The sequence below is a fragment of the Trachypithecus francoisi genome, unplaced genomic scaffold (genome assembly GCF_009764315.1).
Source record: "Trachypithecus francoisi isolate TF-2019V2 unplaced genomic scaffold, Tfra_2.0 Lachesis_group9, whole genome shotgun sequence".
Lineage (NCBI taxonomy): Eukaryota > Metazoa > Chordata > Mammalia > Primates > Cercopithecidae > Trachypithecus > Trachypithecus francoisi.
The window spans coordinates 65,966,835-65,984,894 of NW_022681474.1; the positions used below are offsets into that span (position 1 = coordinate 65,966,835).

Below are 18,060 nucleotides of genomic sequence, written 5' to 3' on the forward strand. Positions count from 1 at the left end.
AGAATAAAAAGACTAAAATAATAAGTGGAAGAATGATGTGGTTTCTTAGAAGGATGATGCGGTAGTGAAATAAACCATCAGTATTTAGCATCCTTCTGTTTCTTTGTGCATTGTACAGAATATTGTGTCATCTTTTAAGATGTTATAAAATAAGTCTGGAGTCTCTATCTTTGTAGCTTTTATTTTCCTTTTTTTGTAACTTTTGTTGACCACAATTAAAACTATAGGATTTTTTCATTCTTTGTTCATAATGGCAAAGAGAAGAAAATTGACAGAGGGAGATGTTTCACAATTCAGACATATCAGAGAGAGCAGCACTTTATTATGGTGAAATTGATCATATAAATGAACTCTTACACAATGAATTGGAGATGATGATACTCTATGAATTTTCACAAGCTTAATTGATAATATTTCTGAGGTCCCAGAGGACATAGGATATTCTTACCCAGTTACTCGTTCAGCAGAAAGTACTTTGTTATGTAATATTTTGCAACAAGAATCTGGCCCTATCTATCCTGTATGTGAGACAGTATTCTTTTTTTTAATGAGGTTTGTGCAGAAACATGTACTTGATGTAGTTTGTAAGCAAACAAACACTAAAGTTGGATTTGCCTACAAAGGTGATTGGAAGGACACAGATGATGTAGAAATGAAAATTTTCATTAGATTGATCATTGTAGTTGTTTTAAAAATAAGCCTAAAAATGAAAGTTTTTCTTTTATGAAGCAAAGAAGGATGGCCTCTTTCTCTTCGGTAAAATGATGCACCATTAGTGTTTTCAAAAGTATGATTAATGATAGAACCAGAAGTAGTGATGAATAAGGACCTATTAGAGATGTATTCAAAGTCGTTATCTACAAAGTGGATATGTTTCATCTGTATAGCACTTTATCTTTTCAGGTTTTGCCTATGTCTCTGACAAATGAATTCAAAAGCCAGTCTTTTCTATTTGTGTTTTCCTTTTTGTGCCTCTGAAAATTAAATGTCTCTTTTCTTCTTTCCTTGAAGAGAAATACTGTGACTCATAAATACTGATAGGAACACAATGATTTTTTTTTTCACACTTTTTATATGAACATTTTGAAGCATAAAGAAAAGTTGAGGCCAGGCACAGTGGCTCATGCCTGTAATCTCAACACTTTGGGAGGCTGAGGCAGTTGTGTTGCTTGAGCTTATGAGTTTGAGACCACCCTGGGCAACCTAGTTGAAACCCCATCTCTAAAAAATACAAAAAATTAGCCTATAGTCTCAGCTACTCAGGAGGCTGAGGTGGGAGGACCACTTGAGCCCCGGAGGCGGGGTTGCAGTGAGCCGAGATCATGCCACTGCACTCCAGCCTGGGTAACAGAGTGAGATCCTGTCTCAAAAAAAAAAAAAAAAAAGAAAGAAAAGTTGAAAGAATAGTGTTAACATTGGCCGGGCTCGGTGGCTCACGCCTGTAATCCCAGCACTTTGGGAGGCTGAGGCAGGCAGATCACGAGGTCAGGAGGTTAAGACCATCCTGGCTAACACAGTGAAACCCCGTCTCTACTAAAAATACAAAAAAAAAAAAAAGCCAGGCATGGTGGCAGGCACTTGTAGTCCCAGATACTCGGGAGGCTGAGGCAGGAGAATGGGGTGAACCCAGGAGGCAGAGTTTGCAGTGAGCCAAGAGTGCGCCACTGCCCTCCAGCCTGGGCGACAGAGCGAGACTCCTTCTCAAAAAAACAACAAAGTGTTAACATTTTGCCATATATTTTATCTGTGTGTGTTCATATTTTTAAATAACATAGCTTTTTATTTCTTAATTACTATTGACTATAATGATTATATGCTGTTATTAAACCTTTCCAACAAGTTTAGCATCAAGCATTTGTAATTTCAACATCTTTTAGCCCTTATTTAGCAAAGGATTCAATAATTTTTTTAATGGACTTACGTGGCAAGTTTTTTTTGTTGTTGTTTTGGGTCTTCTTCGGGTTTTTCTACTTATCGTCAATTGATGTGGTTTAATCCCCCTCAACTCTCCGTTTTCTAATTGTGTGATTGACCTTTAAAGGTACATGTATTTTGGTGATAAAAAGTTAATAGCACACAGTACCTGGAACATAGTAAACAATAAATGTTTGCTGTTAGATTTGGCATGAGTTTTTTTGCATCTCTTTCTTACATGGAGCATTACTGGGCCAGGCTTTGTAAGTGAATTTTTTTGTTTGTTTTGTTGGATTCATTTATTTCTCTTCATTCTTGCTTGTCATTCATTATCTCCCTTTTTAGGTCATCTTGATTTGAGTATTCAACCAGAATTTGACTTGGATATAAAATGTCTCAACAAACCATTCATATGACTTTCTAGGACACTGGGGAAAAATGGTTGAGATTATTCATTTTGATGAGCCATTTGGAAAAAATAGATAATTTTTAAAAAATTGTAGTGAAGTTATCAGTTTTGTGTATTTGATGTCTGAAAAGTCAGCTATTATATATTATTCTCAAGTCATGTGTTTTTATAATAATGTATTGCTGAAGTCATTATCCATTTTCAAAGTTAGTATCCCAATAATTGGAAGGGGCTAAAATTCTGAAAGAACCAAAATTATCTTTAGTGTTTAGTATGTTGAAAAAAATTAAAGAGCTCAGATTAGTTTTAAAATGAAAACAATGGTTTTAATACATTGCGTTAACTACTTATTCTAAGGATCTGTTTCTTTTATATTTTTTAAGTTACATTTTGTTTATTGTTTGTTTTGAAAAGACAACATATTCACATGGTTCAAACATCAAAGCAATTTAAATATACATTGAGAAGCTTAGCTCTTACATTTGACCACACTGTTGTTCCCTCTGCCTATATCCCTTCTAAATAACTACGCTTGTTGTTGTTTTTTTGTTTTTGAGAAAGGGTCTCACTTCAGTTGCCCAGGCTGGAGTGCAGTGGTGCAATCTTGGTCACTGCAGCCGCAGCCTCCCAGGATCAGGTGATTCTCCTATCTCAGCCTCCCAAGTAGCTGGGACTATAGGTGTGCATGGCTAATTTTTTGTTTTTTTTTAGTGAAAATGGGGTTTTGCCATGTTGTCCAGGCTGGTCCTGAACTCCTGGACTCAAGCAATCTGCCTGCCTCAGCCTCCCAAAGTACTGGGATTACAGGCATAAGCCACTGCGTCTGGCCTTGTTTGTTTTTTGTTTTGAGACAGTCTCACTCTCTCCCAGGCTGGAGTGCAGTGGCACAATCACGGCTCACTGTAGCCCTGACCTCCTAGGCTCAAGAGATCCTCCCACCTCAGTTCCTCGAGTAGTGGAAACTATAAGCATTTGCCGCCATGCCTGGCTAATTTTTAATTTTTTTTGTAGAGATAGGGTCTCATTATGTTGCCAAGGCTGGTCTCGAACTCCTGGATTCAAGCCATCCTCCCACCTCGGCCTCCCAAGGCGCTAGGTGGCGTGAGCCACTGTGCCTGTTCATATGTTAGTTTTTTGTGTATCTTTCCAAAGTTTTTTTTTTTTTTTTGAGACAGTCTCACTCTGTCACCCAGGCTGGAGTGCTGGAGTGCAGTGGTGTGAACTTGGCTTGCTACAACCTCTGCCTCCTGGATTCAGGTAATTCTCATATTGCGATTACAGACACCCTCAACCTAGGCTGGTGTCTAACTCCTGGCCTCGCCTCCCAAAGTCCTGGGATTACAGGTGTGAGTCACTGTGCCCGACCTGTCTTTCCAAAGTTTTTAAAATGTAGATACAATATTAGCAAATATGAATATGTTTTCTTCTTCCTCTTACACAAAAAATAGCAAATCACCTACACTATTTCACATCTTATCATTTTTTCTTCACCACTGGATAATATACCCTGGGGATCTTTTCATAACAACGTATAGTTTCCTCTTTTCTTTCTTTATTTTTTTTTTTTAAATTGCAGAGCATAATATTTCAGTGTGTAGATGGAATCTTTGGATACTGGAGAATTTCCAGTCTTTTGCTATTGTATATAGTGCTGCAAATATATATGTACACATACACAGAGGTATATCTATAGGACAAATTCCTGGAATTGGAATTGCTAGGTCTGAAGGGTGAATGCATGTGGGTTTTGTTAGATATTGCCACATTTCTCTTCATAGAAGTTGTACTGTTTTGTTCTTAGACAAACAGTGTACAAGAGTGCCTTTTTCTCCCATGAACTGTTGTCAAACTTTTTGATTTTTATCAGGTGAATAAATGATATCTTGGTATGTGGGTTTTTTAAAAAACAAATTTAAAAAATACCCTTTCTTTTTAGAGCAGTTTTTTAGGTTCAGGGCAAAACTGAGCAGAAAATGAAGAGTTCCCTTCTACTTCCCGTCCCCCACCATGCACCACCTCCCCAGCTTTCTGGTTGTCCTGCAGCACGATGGCACATTTGTTAAAATCAATGAATCTACACTGACATATCATTATCACCCAAATTCCATAGTTTACTTTAGCATTCATTTTTAGTGTTACACATTAAATGGATTTTAACAAATATATAATGACATGTATCCATCATTGTAATATCAGGCAGAATAGTTTCACTGTCCTTAAAATCCCCTATTCTCTGCCTATTCATCCCTCCCTCCCTTTATCCCTTGGCAGCCACTAATTATTTTACTGTCTCCATCATTGTGCCTTTTCCAGCTTGTCATATAGTTGGGATCATATAGTTTGTAGCCTTTTCATATTGGCTTTTTTTTATTAAGTATTAAGTACATTTCCTCTATGTCTTTTCATGGCTTGGTAGCTCATTTCTTTTTAGCACTAAATATTCCATTGTCAGAATGTACCACAGTTTATCCATTCACCTACTAAAGGATGTCTTGGATGCTTCTGGGTTTTGGCAATTATAAATAAAACTGCTGAAAACTTCCATGTGGGCTGGATATGGTGGCTCATGCCTGTAAATCCTAACACTTTGAGAGGCTGAGGTGGGAGGATCGCTTGAACCCAGGCGTTCATGACCAGCCTGGGCAACATAGTGAGACCCTGTTGCTACAAGAAATTAAAAGATTAGCTGCGTATAGTGGCCTGTGCTTATAGTCCCAGCTACTCTGGAGGCTGAGGTGGGTAGATTGCTTGAGCCTGGGAGGCTGCAGTGAGCCATGATTATGCCACTGCACTTCAGCCTGGCAACAGAGTGAGACCCTGTCTCAAAACAAAAAAAACAAAAAAACAAAAACACCATGTGCAGGTGTTTATGTGGACATAAGTGTTTGAGTAAATATCAAGGAATTGGGTCATATGGTAAGAGTATATTTAGTTTTGTCAGAATCTGCCAAACTATTTTCCAAAGTGGCTGTACCATTTTGCATTCCCACCAGCAATGAAGGAGAGTTCCTGTTGCTTCACATCCTTGCCAGCATGTGGTGTTGTCAGTGTTTTGTCTTGTGGCCGTTCTAATAGGTGTGTAGTGGTATGTTTTTTTAAGTTGTAATTCCCAGGAGACATAAGTTGAACATCTGTTTGTATGCCTGCTTGCCATTTGTGTGTCTTCCTTGAGGAGGTGTAAGTTTTGGTCTTTTACCTGTTTTTAAAATGGGGTTGTTTGTTTTCTTCTTGTTGTTCAGTTTTAAGCATTCTTTGTTTACTTTGGATTAACACTTTATCAGCTGTATCTTTTGCAAATATTTTCCCCCGGGCTATGGCTTGTCTTCTTATTCTCCTGATAGATTTTTTAATGAAGCTTAACCCATATGGGAAAGTGCAAAATTGAAAATACATGTATAGCTTGATGAGTTTTCTAAGCTAATCTATTATTGGCTTCTCAGTGTAGTTTGAATTTGCATTTCTCTACGGGCCATTTCTGGTTTTTTTCTCTGAACTTTTGGTTCACATCTCTTACCCACTTGTCATGTGAATTACTGACCTTTTTTTTCCCCTAGGAAATCAATAAAAACTGGGGATGTTATTTTGTCTGAGATGAATAATATTTTTTGCCGCCTTTTTTCCATCAGTTTTTTGACTTTGCTGTTGGTTTTGCTATAACAATTAACTTGAATTTCCTCAAATGGATACATGGAATCTCCTTCTCAGGACTCAGCTAGTTTTCACTGTTTTCCAAAATTCTTCATGTTTGTTGTTGTTGTTGTTTTGGAGACACGGTCTCACTCTGTCGCCCATGAAGGAATACAGTGGCACGATCACAGCTCACTGTAGCTTCAACTGCCTGGGCTCAAGTGATTCTTCCCCCCTGTCTCCCCACAGGTGTATGCCACCATGCTTGGCTAAATTTTTAAAAAATTATTTGTAGAGATGAGGTCTCACTATGTTGCCCAGGCTGGTCTCAAACTCCTGGGTTCAAGTGATCGTCCCACTTTGGCTTCCGCAAGTGCTGGGATTACAGGTGTGAGCTACCTGGCCTGGACTATCTTTTAAGGTTTACATAAATAGCTCATGTTCCTTTAGTGCTTTTTGTATATGTTTATCTTGGCATTTAGTCACAATCTTTATCTCACCTGTTTTTCCGTAGGCCATAAACTCATTGAGGGCTAGGATGCTTGTTTTATTCTCTCTCTGTCCGTGCTTGGAGCACAAGTTATACAATACAACTGTTGAATATAAATGATTGCTTCTTTGTTTCTTGGATTTGGTGCCTTTGACTTTACAACCATTGCTTTCTTTACAGCTGATGCTATTAATTTGTTATTGTTGAACCAACCAAGCAGTCTTATTTATCCCCCTTTTCATCCTGTCATTTTCTGCTACTTCCTTTGAGGATTGTTCTGGAGAGACCTTGACTTTTACTGGAACCTCTGTGAGAGATAACAGATCTTTTAAACATTTACTTCTTCATAATTAAGGTTTATGGGAATGTTTTGATATAAACAAATGATGCTTTACTTCTAAGTATTTTTTCTTTATTTTTTTTTGGGAACAGTGTCGTATCTTGTTTTCCTTTTTTGTTTTTGTATGTTTCTGTAAAATAATTTTTTAAAAGCTCTACAAAAAGTGAGGTATTAGTGTAATAAACTTCCATGTACTGGAAGCTTCAGGAGTAGGTAAGTACTTAATACATCATTAGAGTTGTGCAGGTTCCTAGAGGCTATCTAGGGCTAACTTCCCACTCCAAAATGCAAGATAGTAATTTAGATACAATTTGAATTTCTATATCGATAGGAATTTTAGCCTCTTTGGTTCAGTCTGTTTTCGTTATTGAACAGCTGCATTTGTAAATTGAGCTAAACTATGCCTCTGAAGAAACCCTGATCCAGTTTTAACCACTTTCAACATAAGACTTTTAGTTTGTTGAAGACAATGATTATAGCTTTCTTATTAAGCTGAAATAAAGTTAATTTTAAATGGCATCTTTTAAAAAACTTGTGGTACTAGTAAAAAAAAAAAAAACTGACAAACACATCTTGAGGACTAAGAGAAACAAATTCACTTTCCTTATTAATTTGTCAATTGATGGCTACTGGTAGTAGAGCCAGTATTTTAAGTTAATTTCTGATTTAAAACTTGAACATATTTTAACCACGTAAGCAGTTTTTATATCTTTTAATATTAAGTTGGCAGTCCACAAATGGAAACCCTGTCAGTCATGGCTTACAGCCTTTCAGTTCTCTACTCACCGTATCTAATAGATGCTTTATTTATGAGATCTTTAAAAAATTTGCTTTCCATTCAGAAATTGCTAATTCAGTTTATTTCCTTAATTTTCTTTTTTTATCTTGAGACAGGGTCTGGCTTTGTCACCCAGGCTGGATTGCAGTGGCATGATCTCAGCTTACTGCAACCTCCATCTCCCAGATTCAAGCAATTCTCCTGCCTCATTCTTTCTCGAATAGCTAGGATCACAGGCGAGCACTACCACACACCCAGCTAATTTTTGTATTTTTAGTAGAGACGGGGTTTCACCGTTTTGGCCAGGCTGGTCTCGAACTCCTGACCTAAAGCGATCTGCCCTCCAAAATGCTGGTATTATGGGCGTGAGCCAGCACACTGGGCCTATATCATTAATTTCAGAATCACTTCATGGCAGCGTATACATTGTAATATGTGTGTCAGTTATGATCTTATTGTTAAAATCAAGCAGCCCAGGTTATTTAAATGATTTCTTCTTCTTCTTTTTTTTTTTTTTTTTTCCACCTGGACTCTTTTATTAGTAATAGATTTGAATAGAAGGTACATTCTGAGAGAATCTTTATAAGCCCTTCTTCATGAAAATGATCAGGTCACTTAATATTCTGAGTTGATTTTGCCCTGTAATATATTTATCTGTGGTTTACCACAATGAGAATTAATGTATGGAATATGTTTGTTGAATCGTTTAAAATAACTGGTTATATCTAGCATTATGTTTAAGCATATCTTTAGCTTGTTTGTATAAAATGAAGAATGTGTTTTGTTCTTATTGGAAATTCAAAACTAGAATGCAGTATCTTTTTCTTTGATTTCTGTACTAGAATGCAATATCTCTTTTCTTGATTTCTGTAGAGCAGGTTGTTGCCCTGGATGCCCAAAATATCGTAGCTGTTTCATGTGGAGAAGCTCATACGTTAGCACTAAATGACAAAGGCCAGGTGTATGCTTGGGGTCTCGATTCTGATGGACAGCTTGGCCTGCTAGGATCAGAGGAATGCATCAGAGTACCCAGGTAACAAAGGTGACCAGAAAGAGGTCCTTAACAATCTTTTAAAATAAATTTATTAATCTATGTCGTTCTGCTTATCTTTGGGCATGTAAGAGTTGACATCTCATTATTTCTCCCCTTTGAGTCCTTTGATAAGAGTTTGGTTCTTGCTCCGGGAGGCGGAGCTTGCAGTGAGCTGAGATCCGGCCACTGCACTCCAGCCTGGGCGACAGAGCGAGACTCCGTCTCAAAAAAAAAAAAAAAAAAGAGTTTGGTTCTTGCTTATGATGTTAATTGAGCTATTGATTGGTTTGCTATTTTTATATACTCTATATTTTCTCTATAATCAATAGAATTTATGTTTGTAAAAAAAAAAAGGGATAGGGAATACTTGCTTCATTACAAATTTTTTTAGTCGGTTAGACTAATTTAAACGACTATCTTGAGTGTTCCTGCTATTGAAATATTTATTAAATGTTGATTTGTTGAATGTTTTTCACTAACTTGTCTTTTTTTAGTCTTTATTGTTTCTGTTGAGTATAGAAGTCTAACATGCTTACTGTAAAAAGAATGTAGTCAGTTTCCACTTTTTACATAGCAGTGACCACAATTTAATTAATTCATCATATAATTATTTCACAATTAAAAAATAAGCAGTGCCTCATCAATGTTTTAGTCTTACACAGTTATAGAGGGCATAATCATTTTTTGTTTGTTTGTTTTTGAGACGGAGTCTCACAGTGTTGCCCGGGCTGGAGTGCAATGGTGTGATCTCGGCTCACTGCAACCTCCGCCTCTCGGTTTCAAGCCATTCACCTGCCTCAGCCTCCCGAGTAGCTGGGATTACAGGCTCCCACCACCACACCTGGCTAATTTTTTGTATTTTTAGTAGAGATGGGGTTTCACCATGTTGGCCAGGCTGGTCTCAAACTCCTGACTTCAAGATCTGCCCACTTTGGCCTCCCAAAGTACTGGGATTACAGACATAAGCCACCGTGCCTGGTTAATCATTGTTTTAATACTAAAAACTCTAACAGCATGAATTACGTAGGTGAAAAATATACAGATTTAAAGAAAAGTATTCAGTTTATTTTAGATACGTAAATAATACATTAACTCATACTTAGTTTTAAAATTTATACAAATTGTGACCTCTTTAAACTCTTTTGTTCTTTTTCCTAGTAGTAGTTGTAGGGATAAAAGAACTATACAGGGACCAAGGGATTTTTTTTTTTTTTTTTAAAGACAGAATTTTGCTCTTGTTGCCCAAGCTGGAGTGGAGTGGCACGATCTTGGCTCACCACAACCTCTGCCTCCTGGGTTCAAGCAATTCTCCTGCCTCAGCCTCCTGAGTAGCTGGGATTACAGGCATGCGCCACCACACCTGGCTAATTTTGTATTTTTTTTAGTAGAGACGGGGTTTCTCCATGTTGGTCAGGCTGGTCTCGAACTCCAGACCTAAGGTGATCTGCCCACCTCAGCCTCCCAGAGTGCTGGGGTTACAGGCGTGAGCCACCTTGCCCAGCTGGAACCAAAGTATTCTTAAGTTAATTTTAGATTTACTGCAGATGGCATTTTTCCACACATCTTTATGTATTTTGTTTTTAACATTGATAAAGTTTGTTTTGGTTTGAGAATGAGGATGTAACTACTGGAATAAGAAAATGGAGCATAGGAACTCTTAATTTGACATGTTATATCATGTTAATAATGAACTATCTGTTGAGACTTTCGTTTTTTTAATTGAACTTATAACCAAATTCCACAAAACTCCCCAATTTGCTTACCCTTTGTTTCTTCTGCACTAATGCACACAATTCCCAGTGTGCTTTTGATTCCTCTTAATGATGGAACTTTTGGGAGAAAAAAAATTTTTTTTCTTAAGTTAAAACATTCATAAAAGCATAATGACCTCACATTTGACCCACCCTCTACTCTTTTTATTTCTTCTCACAAGTAATTCTTATAGAACTGGATTTTAAATTTAAGATTTTAGGCTGGGTGCAGTGGCTCACGCCTGTAATCTCAGCACTTTGGGAGGCCGAGCGGGGTGGATCACGAGGTCAGGAGTTCGAGACCACCGTGGCTAACACGGTGAAACCCCATCTCTACTCAAAATACAAAAAATTAGCCGGGCATGGTGGCAGGCACCTGTAGTCCCAGCTCCTCAGGAGGCTGAGGCAGGAGAATGGCATGAACCCGGAAGGTGGAGCTTTCAGTGAGCCAAGATCGTGCCACTGCACTCCAGCCTGGGCGACAGAGCGAGACTCTATCTCAAAAAAAAAAAAAAAAAAAAGATTAAAAAAACTGTGTTTTTAGGATGAAAAGATATTTGCATGTTAGATCTTCTAAGTCAGTATTCTTAAAACCATGATTCATGGCAAAACTTTCTAGTTTCCTTTATTTTTACTCTACCAGTCTGATTCTCATACTTAAATTTTTGTTGATGTTCACCTTTAAGGGATTTTAGTCAGTAATACATAGGTAAATAATAAATGAAAAGAAAGTTAATTATAAGGAGAGAATTTTATTATTTATAAAATTTATGTGAGCGTTGTCCAATAATAACTATGAACCTGGATGGGGACCTGAAAGAGAATTTACTTGAGTTCTTTGGTTTAAACATCTTTATTTTTGTATATGTTCAACATCGGTATTAACTTTAAGCTGTATGTTAAGGTATTTCTGCTTTTCATCCTTCTCAATTTTTCAAAATTTGATGGCTTGATCTGATTTGTTGTAACATATACATAGTTTTTACTGATATTATCAGGTTTTAAAGGGCCATTTAGTATTTCAGTGGAAATGTATTTTTATAAAAGGAAGAGTGCCAAGTGAGTTTTAGTTTTAATTTCAGTACCAAATCATTTTTTAGATGTAAGGTGTTTATAGATTTTTGTTTGTTTTTTGAGACAGGGTCTCACTATGTCACCCAGGCTGGTTTGCAGTGGCATGCTCACAGCTCACTGCAGCCTCGACCTCCTGGACTCAAGTCATCCTCCCATCACAGCCTCCTAGTAGGTGGGACTACAGGCATGTACCACTATGCTTGGCCAATTTTTGTATTTTTTGTAGAGACGGAGTTTCACCATGTTGCCCAGGCTGGTCTTGAATTCCTGGACTCAAGGGATTCACTGGCTTTGGCCTCCCAAAGTGTTGGGATTACAGGCGTGAGCTACTGTGTTCTGCCTAGTGTTTATAGATTTTCGTAAGAGTAATCAGAATAGGCTGGGTGTGGTGGCTCACGCCTGTAATCCCAGCACTTCAGGAGGCCGAGGTGGGTGGACCACAAGGTCAGGAGTTCAAGACCAGCCTTGCCAAGATGGTGAAACCCCGTCTCTACTAAAAATACAAAAAATTAGCCAGGCAGGTGCCTGTAATCCCAGCTGCTTGCGAGGCTGAGGCAGAGAATTGCTTGAACCTGGGAGGCCGAAGTTGCAGTGAGCTGAGATTGCGCCATTGCACTCTAGCCTGGGCGACAGAGCGAGACTCCATCTCAAAAAATTAAAAAAAAAAGAGTAATCAGAAAAGTGAGGATTCACATTAGGTGATACTTTTGTGACAACAAAATCCATTTTTTATGCCAATGGATGGATGATATTAAAGAAGAATGTGAAAATAATAATAGGATATAACTGAAACTAATTAGTTTGATAATGAATTCTTTCCTACTTCTAATTTTGTTTTGTTTTGAAGTCACTTCTTTGGGAAAGACCAGGTATTTTAAATAGTGTCTGTAGACCTGTATTTCTGGCTAGATTTTAATGTAGAATATATATTACACCTTTTTATTTAAAAAATTAACCCAAATTTTATTATCTTAGTTTAATGTAAGTGGAAATACATAACTTTGCACACAGACTTCAGAAAAATAATTGTTGGCAATAAAGATGTAGTTTGTCTTCTAAAAGTTCTGCTTCTTGGACATATGCATTAAGAAATTATGGCAAGATAGTATAAGATTATTATTTTTGTGAGTACAGCAATTTCTGGACTATACAAACTAAACATATTTGAATTATTAGCTTGGTCACAAAAACAATTTATTTTCTTGTTATTCATTTAAAAATATATTACAATTCCTGCCTAATTTTAGCATCTGAAAATTTGGAACATTATAGATTAAAAAGAAAAAGAGTAGTTTTTAATGGTATAGACTAGATCTGTTGTTAGTCTAAATTTTTCATTTTTTTTTAACCAACTCCCCTATTCTGAGATAAATTTCTCAAAATTGAAATGAGTTGGTGTTAAGATTTTTCTTAAATAACTAGGAAAGTTGTGGCTTAACTGGAAAATAGAAAATTGTTAATTGTGTTTAATTGGCAAAATATTTAATGCTTTAGCTCCTCAAATGTTTAATTACATATTATAAACTTTTTACTAATCGTTTACATTAGTGGTTGGAATTTTGTCTTCAGAATCATAACTAGCAATGCCTGATTTCTGCCTGTATTGCCACTACGCGTTAAGTTGGAAAAACAGAAGAATATAACAGTGTACATATTCCATAATTAATATGCTTTAGCAGAGTCCCAAAGGAAGGGTGTATAAATTTGATTTCCAATGCGTGTGTGTGTGTGTGCGTATATATATAGTTTTAATTTCCAAAATTTATTCTGGCTTCTTTTCCTTTTTTCTTTTTTCTTTTTTTTTTGAGACGAAATTTCACTCTGTCGCCCAGGCTGGAGTGCAGTGGCGCAATCTCGGCTCCCTGCAACCTCCGCCTCCTGGGTTCAAGCCATTCTCCTACCTCAGCCTCCCAAGTAGCTGGGACTACAGGCACCCACCACCATGCCCAGTTAATTTTTGCATTTTTAGTAGGGACGGAGTTTCACCATATTGTCCAGGCTGGTCTTGATGACCTCCTGACCTTATGATCCACCCGCCTCAGCCTCCCAAAGTGCTGGGATTACAGGTTTGAGCCACCACGCCCAGCCTTTCTTTTGCTTTTCTGTTCAGTGTATTCCAATCTCCAAAAATTAAAAATGATTAAACACATTATCTTTTTTATGTGACAAAGGAGATTACTTTTGATGAATTCTAAACAATTTAATTATATTCTAATTTATCTCTTTAGGAAAAATGGAACATGGGAACTTTGTTTTACCATTCACAATATTTTTTAATTTCTGAAAGCTAAAACAAAGAAAACAAAACCAGTATCTCCCCATTCTTCAGGGTATTAATACATTTATATGAAGATGAAAGGGGATAGTTTTTTCTTTAACACAGTAGTGACATAGAAGAATATATTTTCTGGTCTCTGTAGTAGATAATGGCAAAAGATATTAGCATTTATATGTATTACAAGCCTTGGGTTAATATTTTGGAAAGGAAAGTAACTGAATATAAATTGCTATGCAAATTTAGAAGATTTTTGGCAAAATTTATGACTAATACTGAAGCCTCCAAGACCTTACAAATTTATTTATCCTTTAACAGTATATTCATTACAGACTATTAATTCAGCACTATAGCAGGTGCCAGGCATTATCATGGGTGTAAGACACATGGTTTGCCTTCACAGAACTTACTGTTTAGCAGAGGAGACAAATATTCAATAAATAGGTACCGTAGTAGTTAGTAGCGATAAATGCTATGAAGGAAGAAACATAGAGTACTGTGAGAATGTAGTATTTTGAAATGTTTCTTTTCAAAATTGTGCTTGATACCCGGAATAGTGTTTTTTTCCCTAAAATACTTAATATGCTGAACAGGTCAGTGTATCATCTGCCTAGTACACATAAGCAATAACAGTAAATGTTTAGTAATTTGAGCATAGTTATGTATGTTCATATATTTCTTATTCCTTCCTCTGTTTGCATTGCCAGTGTTTGATTTTGCTGTTTCAAAGAAATGGCATTTTGTTAAGTGAAAATTTGAAGGTGCATTGGATCCTGCTAATTTGTTGGATTCTGCTAAATTGTAGCAGTACAATTCTCAAGTTTTGTAGTTAAGAGCATAACTCCACTAAATAAAAATATTTTTAATACAATAATATGGAATTAGAGTAACTCTCCTTTTTCCTGCTCAAAATTTGATTTGCTGAAGCTGCCTCCCGAAAATCATGTGTGTCGACTCTGTGGTCAGAATTTGCTCCGGACTCTCTTATGGCAGAATCAGGTCAGGTGACAGTATCAGGTAAAGGGAAATAAGAAACATATTGTGTACCTCCCTATCCCCCCTTTTTTTCTTTTTTCTTTTCTTTCTTTTTTTTCTTTTTTTTTTTTTTGAGACAGGGTCTTACTCTGTCACCCCGTCTGGAGTGCAACGGTGTGATCTTGGCTCACTGCAGCCTCTGCTTCCCGGGTCCAAGTGATTTTCCTGCCTCAGCTTCCTGAGTAGCTGGGACTACAGTGTGCCACCACACATGGCTAATTTTGTGTGTGTGTGTGTGTGTGTATTTTCAGTAGAGGCAGGATTTCACCAGGTTGGCCAGGCTGGTCTCAAACTCTTGACTGACCTCAAGTGATCTGCCCATCTCGGTCTCCAAAAGTGCTGGGATTACAGTGACCCACCTGTAATCCGCATCTGGCGTCCCCCTTTTTTTTCCTTGAAAACATTCATTCAGGAAAAACAGTAACATGACCAGGCAAAGGGAAAGAACCTATGGAGATGCTGGGATGGTTGATGTACATACAAAGTTAATTGATTTTTGTAATGTTTTAAAAATGAGCCTTTAAAATTGTGTGGTGGTAAAACAAAACTCAGGAAAGAGGGGAAAGAAATTACAAAAGTATAAGGACAAAATACAAAAGAGAAGAAAATAAGACTTAACATATTAGTAGTGATTGTTATAACTGTGAATTGAGTAAATTTCCCGAGTAAAAAAATTGAATGTCCCTCATTTAGACATAAAGTAAAAGGATAGCTTGTAAGGAATAGGTTTCATAATTTGAGAGTTGGTAGAACATATATATAAGAATCCCTGTTGGTTCTTAAGAAACCTAATAAAGGAGAACATACATTAAACTAGGCAAAACACCAGTTTTAGACAAATTAGATAATGTACATTTGCTTTCCAGATGTATTGCCAAGTTTCTAACTGTAAGCTGATTTAAAAACACTTTTTTATAATGAAAGAAAATGTCTGAATTATAAGAGCACTCTGAGGAATACTTGAGGTATGAGCATAGCTCACTTTGCTTAAATGCTGTCTTTCCAAGATGTGTTCTTATCACCCCTTTTAACTTTATTTTTTTGTATCTTGCTCTTGTTTACTGATTTTAGCATAAATTTTTGGTATGCTAAAATTGGGCTTGTATGAAAAAATAATATGACCTATATGCATATAGTAGGCCATCAATAAATAACATAAATAGCATTCAAGATCAGTTTGTTAAATGGAATTAACTGATCTTGATCTGTCTTCTTCTTTTCTAGAAATATTAAAAGTTTGTCAGATATCCAGATTATACAGGTTGCTTGTGGTTACTATCATTCACTTGCACTTTCTAAAGGTAAGCATTAGTTTTTATTTTATTTCTCTTCAGTTTTATTACTTGGTACTTTTTTTATTGTGCATATAGTTCTCCAGCTTCGTTCATCTTTCTCCAAGATTGCCCTGGTTGTTGATTCTTTTTATTTCCATATAACTTTTAGAATTAACTTGTCAGTCTCTATACACACACACACACACACACACGCACACACACACACAGAACTAGGAATTTGATTGGAATTTCATTGTCTCTGTAAATCAATTAAGGATATTGAACCTTTCAATTCTAGAACATGGTATATTTGTCCATTTAAGTCTCTCTTTAATTTTTTCCATTAGCATTTTGTTTTACCTGGACAGGTCTTAAACACCTTCAATTAAACTTTCCCGTAGGTATTTGATTTTTTGTTGTGAATGGCGTCATTTTTTGTTTATTATGTAGACATGAAATTGATTTTTGTGTCTGTTTATTAAACCATTAAAAACTCTTCATAGCTGCAACTGGGGAGGATTGCTTCCCCAATCTCATAGATGAACTTTCTATGCATAGAAATAAAGAAGGCTAAACATCATATTTATTAGCTTTGTATGCATTCCTCTCTTACCAATTTAACTTACTAGTATCCTAGCTAAGGATTGGAATATGGGCTAGTAAAGAATCTGCCATATGTATGTTTTTTACCATTAAAATAAATAGGTTTGCTGGGTGAGGTGGCTCACGCCTATAATCCCAGCACTTTGGGAAGCCGAGATGGGGGTATCACCTGAGGTCAGGAGTTTGAGACCAGCCTAGCCAACATGGTGAAACCCTCTCTGTACTAAAAATACAAAAAATTAGCTGGGCGTGGTGGCACACACCTGTAGTCCCAGCTACTTGGGAGGCTGAGGCAGGAAAATTGCTTGAACCCAGGAGGTGGAGGTTGCAGTGAGCCAAGATCGCGCCACTACACTCCAGCCTGGGTGACACAGTGAGACTCTGTCTCAAAAAAAAAAAAAAGAAGAAATAGGTTCCATTTGCTCCATTGTTACTATTTAGTGTTATTATTTAGTGAAGCCTACTACAAATAAAACACTAAGCTAGAACCGTGGGGAAGCACCGATAAATTAAGAGACAGGTTTAGGGATCATACAGTCTAGTGAAAGAGACAGATGTCCAAGTAAATAACTGTAGTTTGAGGCAGAAAAATATATGTATTATTTCAGACAAGGTAAAAGTAAAATGCTGTGACAATGATATAATTGTTTCTAATTGATATAATTGGTAACAGTAAGGAGGGGATTAGTATTTGATGCAAGTCTTTAAATATTTTTTTTTATTAATAATTGGAGAAATGCTGAGAAGGACAAGGAGAAATGTTGAGTGGCTAAGGGAGTTATGCTAGTGTAAAGGCATAGAGTTAAGAAAGTGGAGTATTTGAATATTGGCATGTAGTTTTATGTGGGTGTTGTGAGGGAGTGGGAGACATACTCATACTTCAGTTTAGGCTGAAATAAAAAGAGAAATCTGTTATAAAGGGCCTTAATGTCATATTAAGGAATTGACTTCTGTAGGCAGTTAGGAACATGGAATCTCTGTGTATTCTTTGTTGTTTTGCCAACTCCTGTTTTGATATTTTGGTAGGTGGATCTAACATAAATTTAAACTCAGAGGTTTTACTGAGGATAGTTTCATATTGACCTTTTTTTTTTGGCTTACTCAGCTTTATGCTGTAGGCAATATGTTATTCACTTGTTAATTTTTTTTTTTTTTTTTGTGATGGAATCTCGCTCTGTCGCCCAGCCTGGAGTGCAGTCGTGCAATCTCGGCTCACTGCAAGCTCCGCCCTCTGGGTTCATGCCATTCTCCTGCCTCAGCCTGCCTAGTAGCTAGGACTACAGGGGCCCACCACCACGCCCTGCTAATTTTTTGTATTTTTTTTTTAGTAGAGACAGGGTTTCACCATGCTAGTCAGGATGGTCTCTATCTCCTGACCTCATGATCCTCCCGCCTTGACCTCCCAAAGTGCTGGGATTACAGGCGTGAGCCACCGTGCCCAGCTACTAAACATTTTT

The 18,060-nt window shown here is 36.9% G+C and overlaps 1 protein-coding gene across 4 annotated transcripts in view; it reads left to right on the forward strand.

The window, feature by feature from the left end:
- HERC4 (HECT and RLD domain containing E3 ubiquitin protein ligase 4) overlaps positions 1 to 18,060 on the forward strand; it is a 155,108-nt gene that overhangs the window by 21,985 nt on the left and 115,063 nt on the right. For all 4 annotated transcript variants that reach the window (XM_033209166.1, XM_033209168.1, XM_033209169.1 and 1 more), the window contains 2 exons: positions 8,432 to 8,591; positions 15,951 to 16,027. In XM_033209166.1, coding sequence (XP_033065057.1) covers positions 8,432 to 8,591; positions 15,951 to 16,027 — 237 coding nt within the window. The remainder of the gene's footprint in view (positions 1 to 8,431; positions 8,592 to 15,950; positions 16,028 to 18,060) is intronic.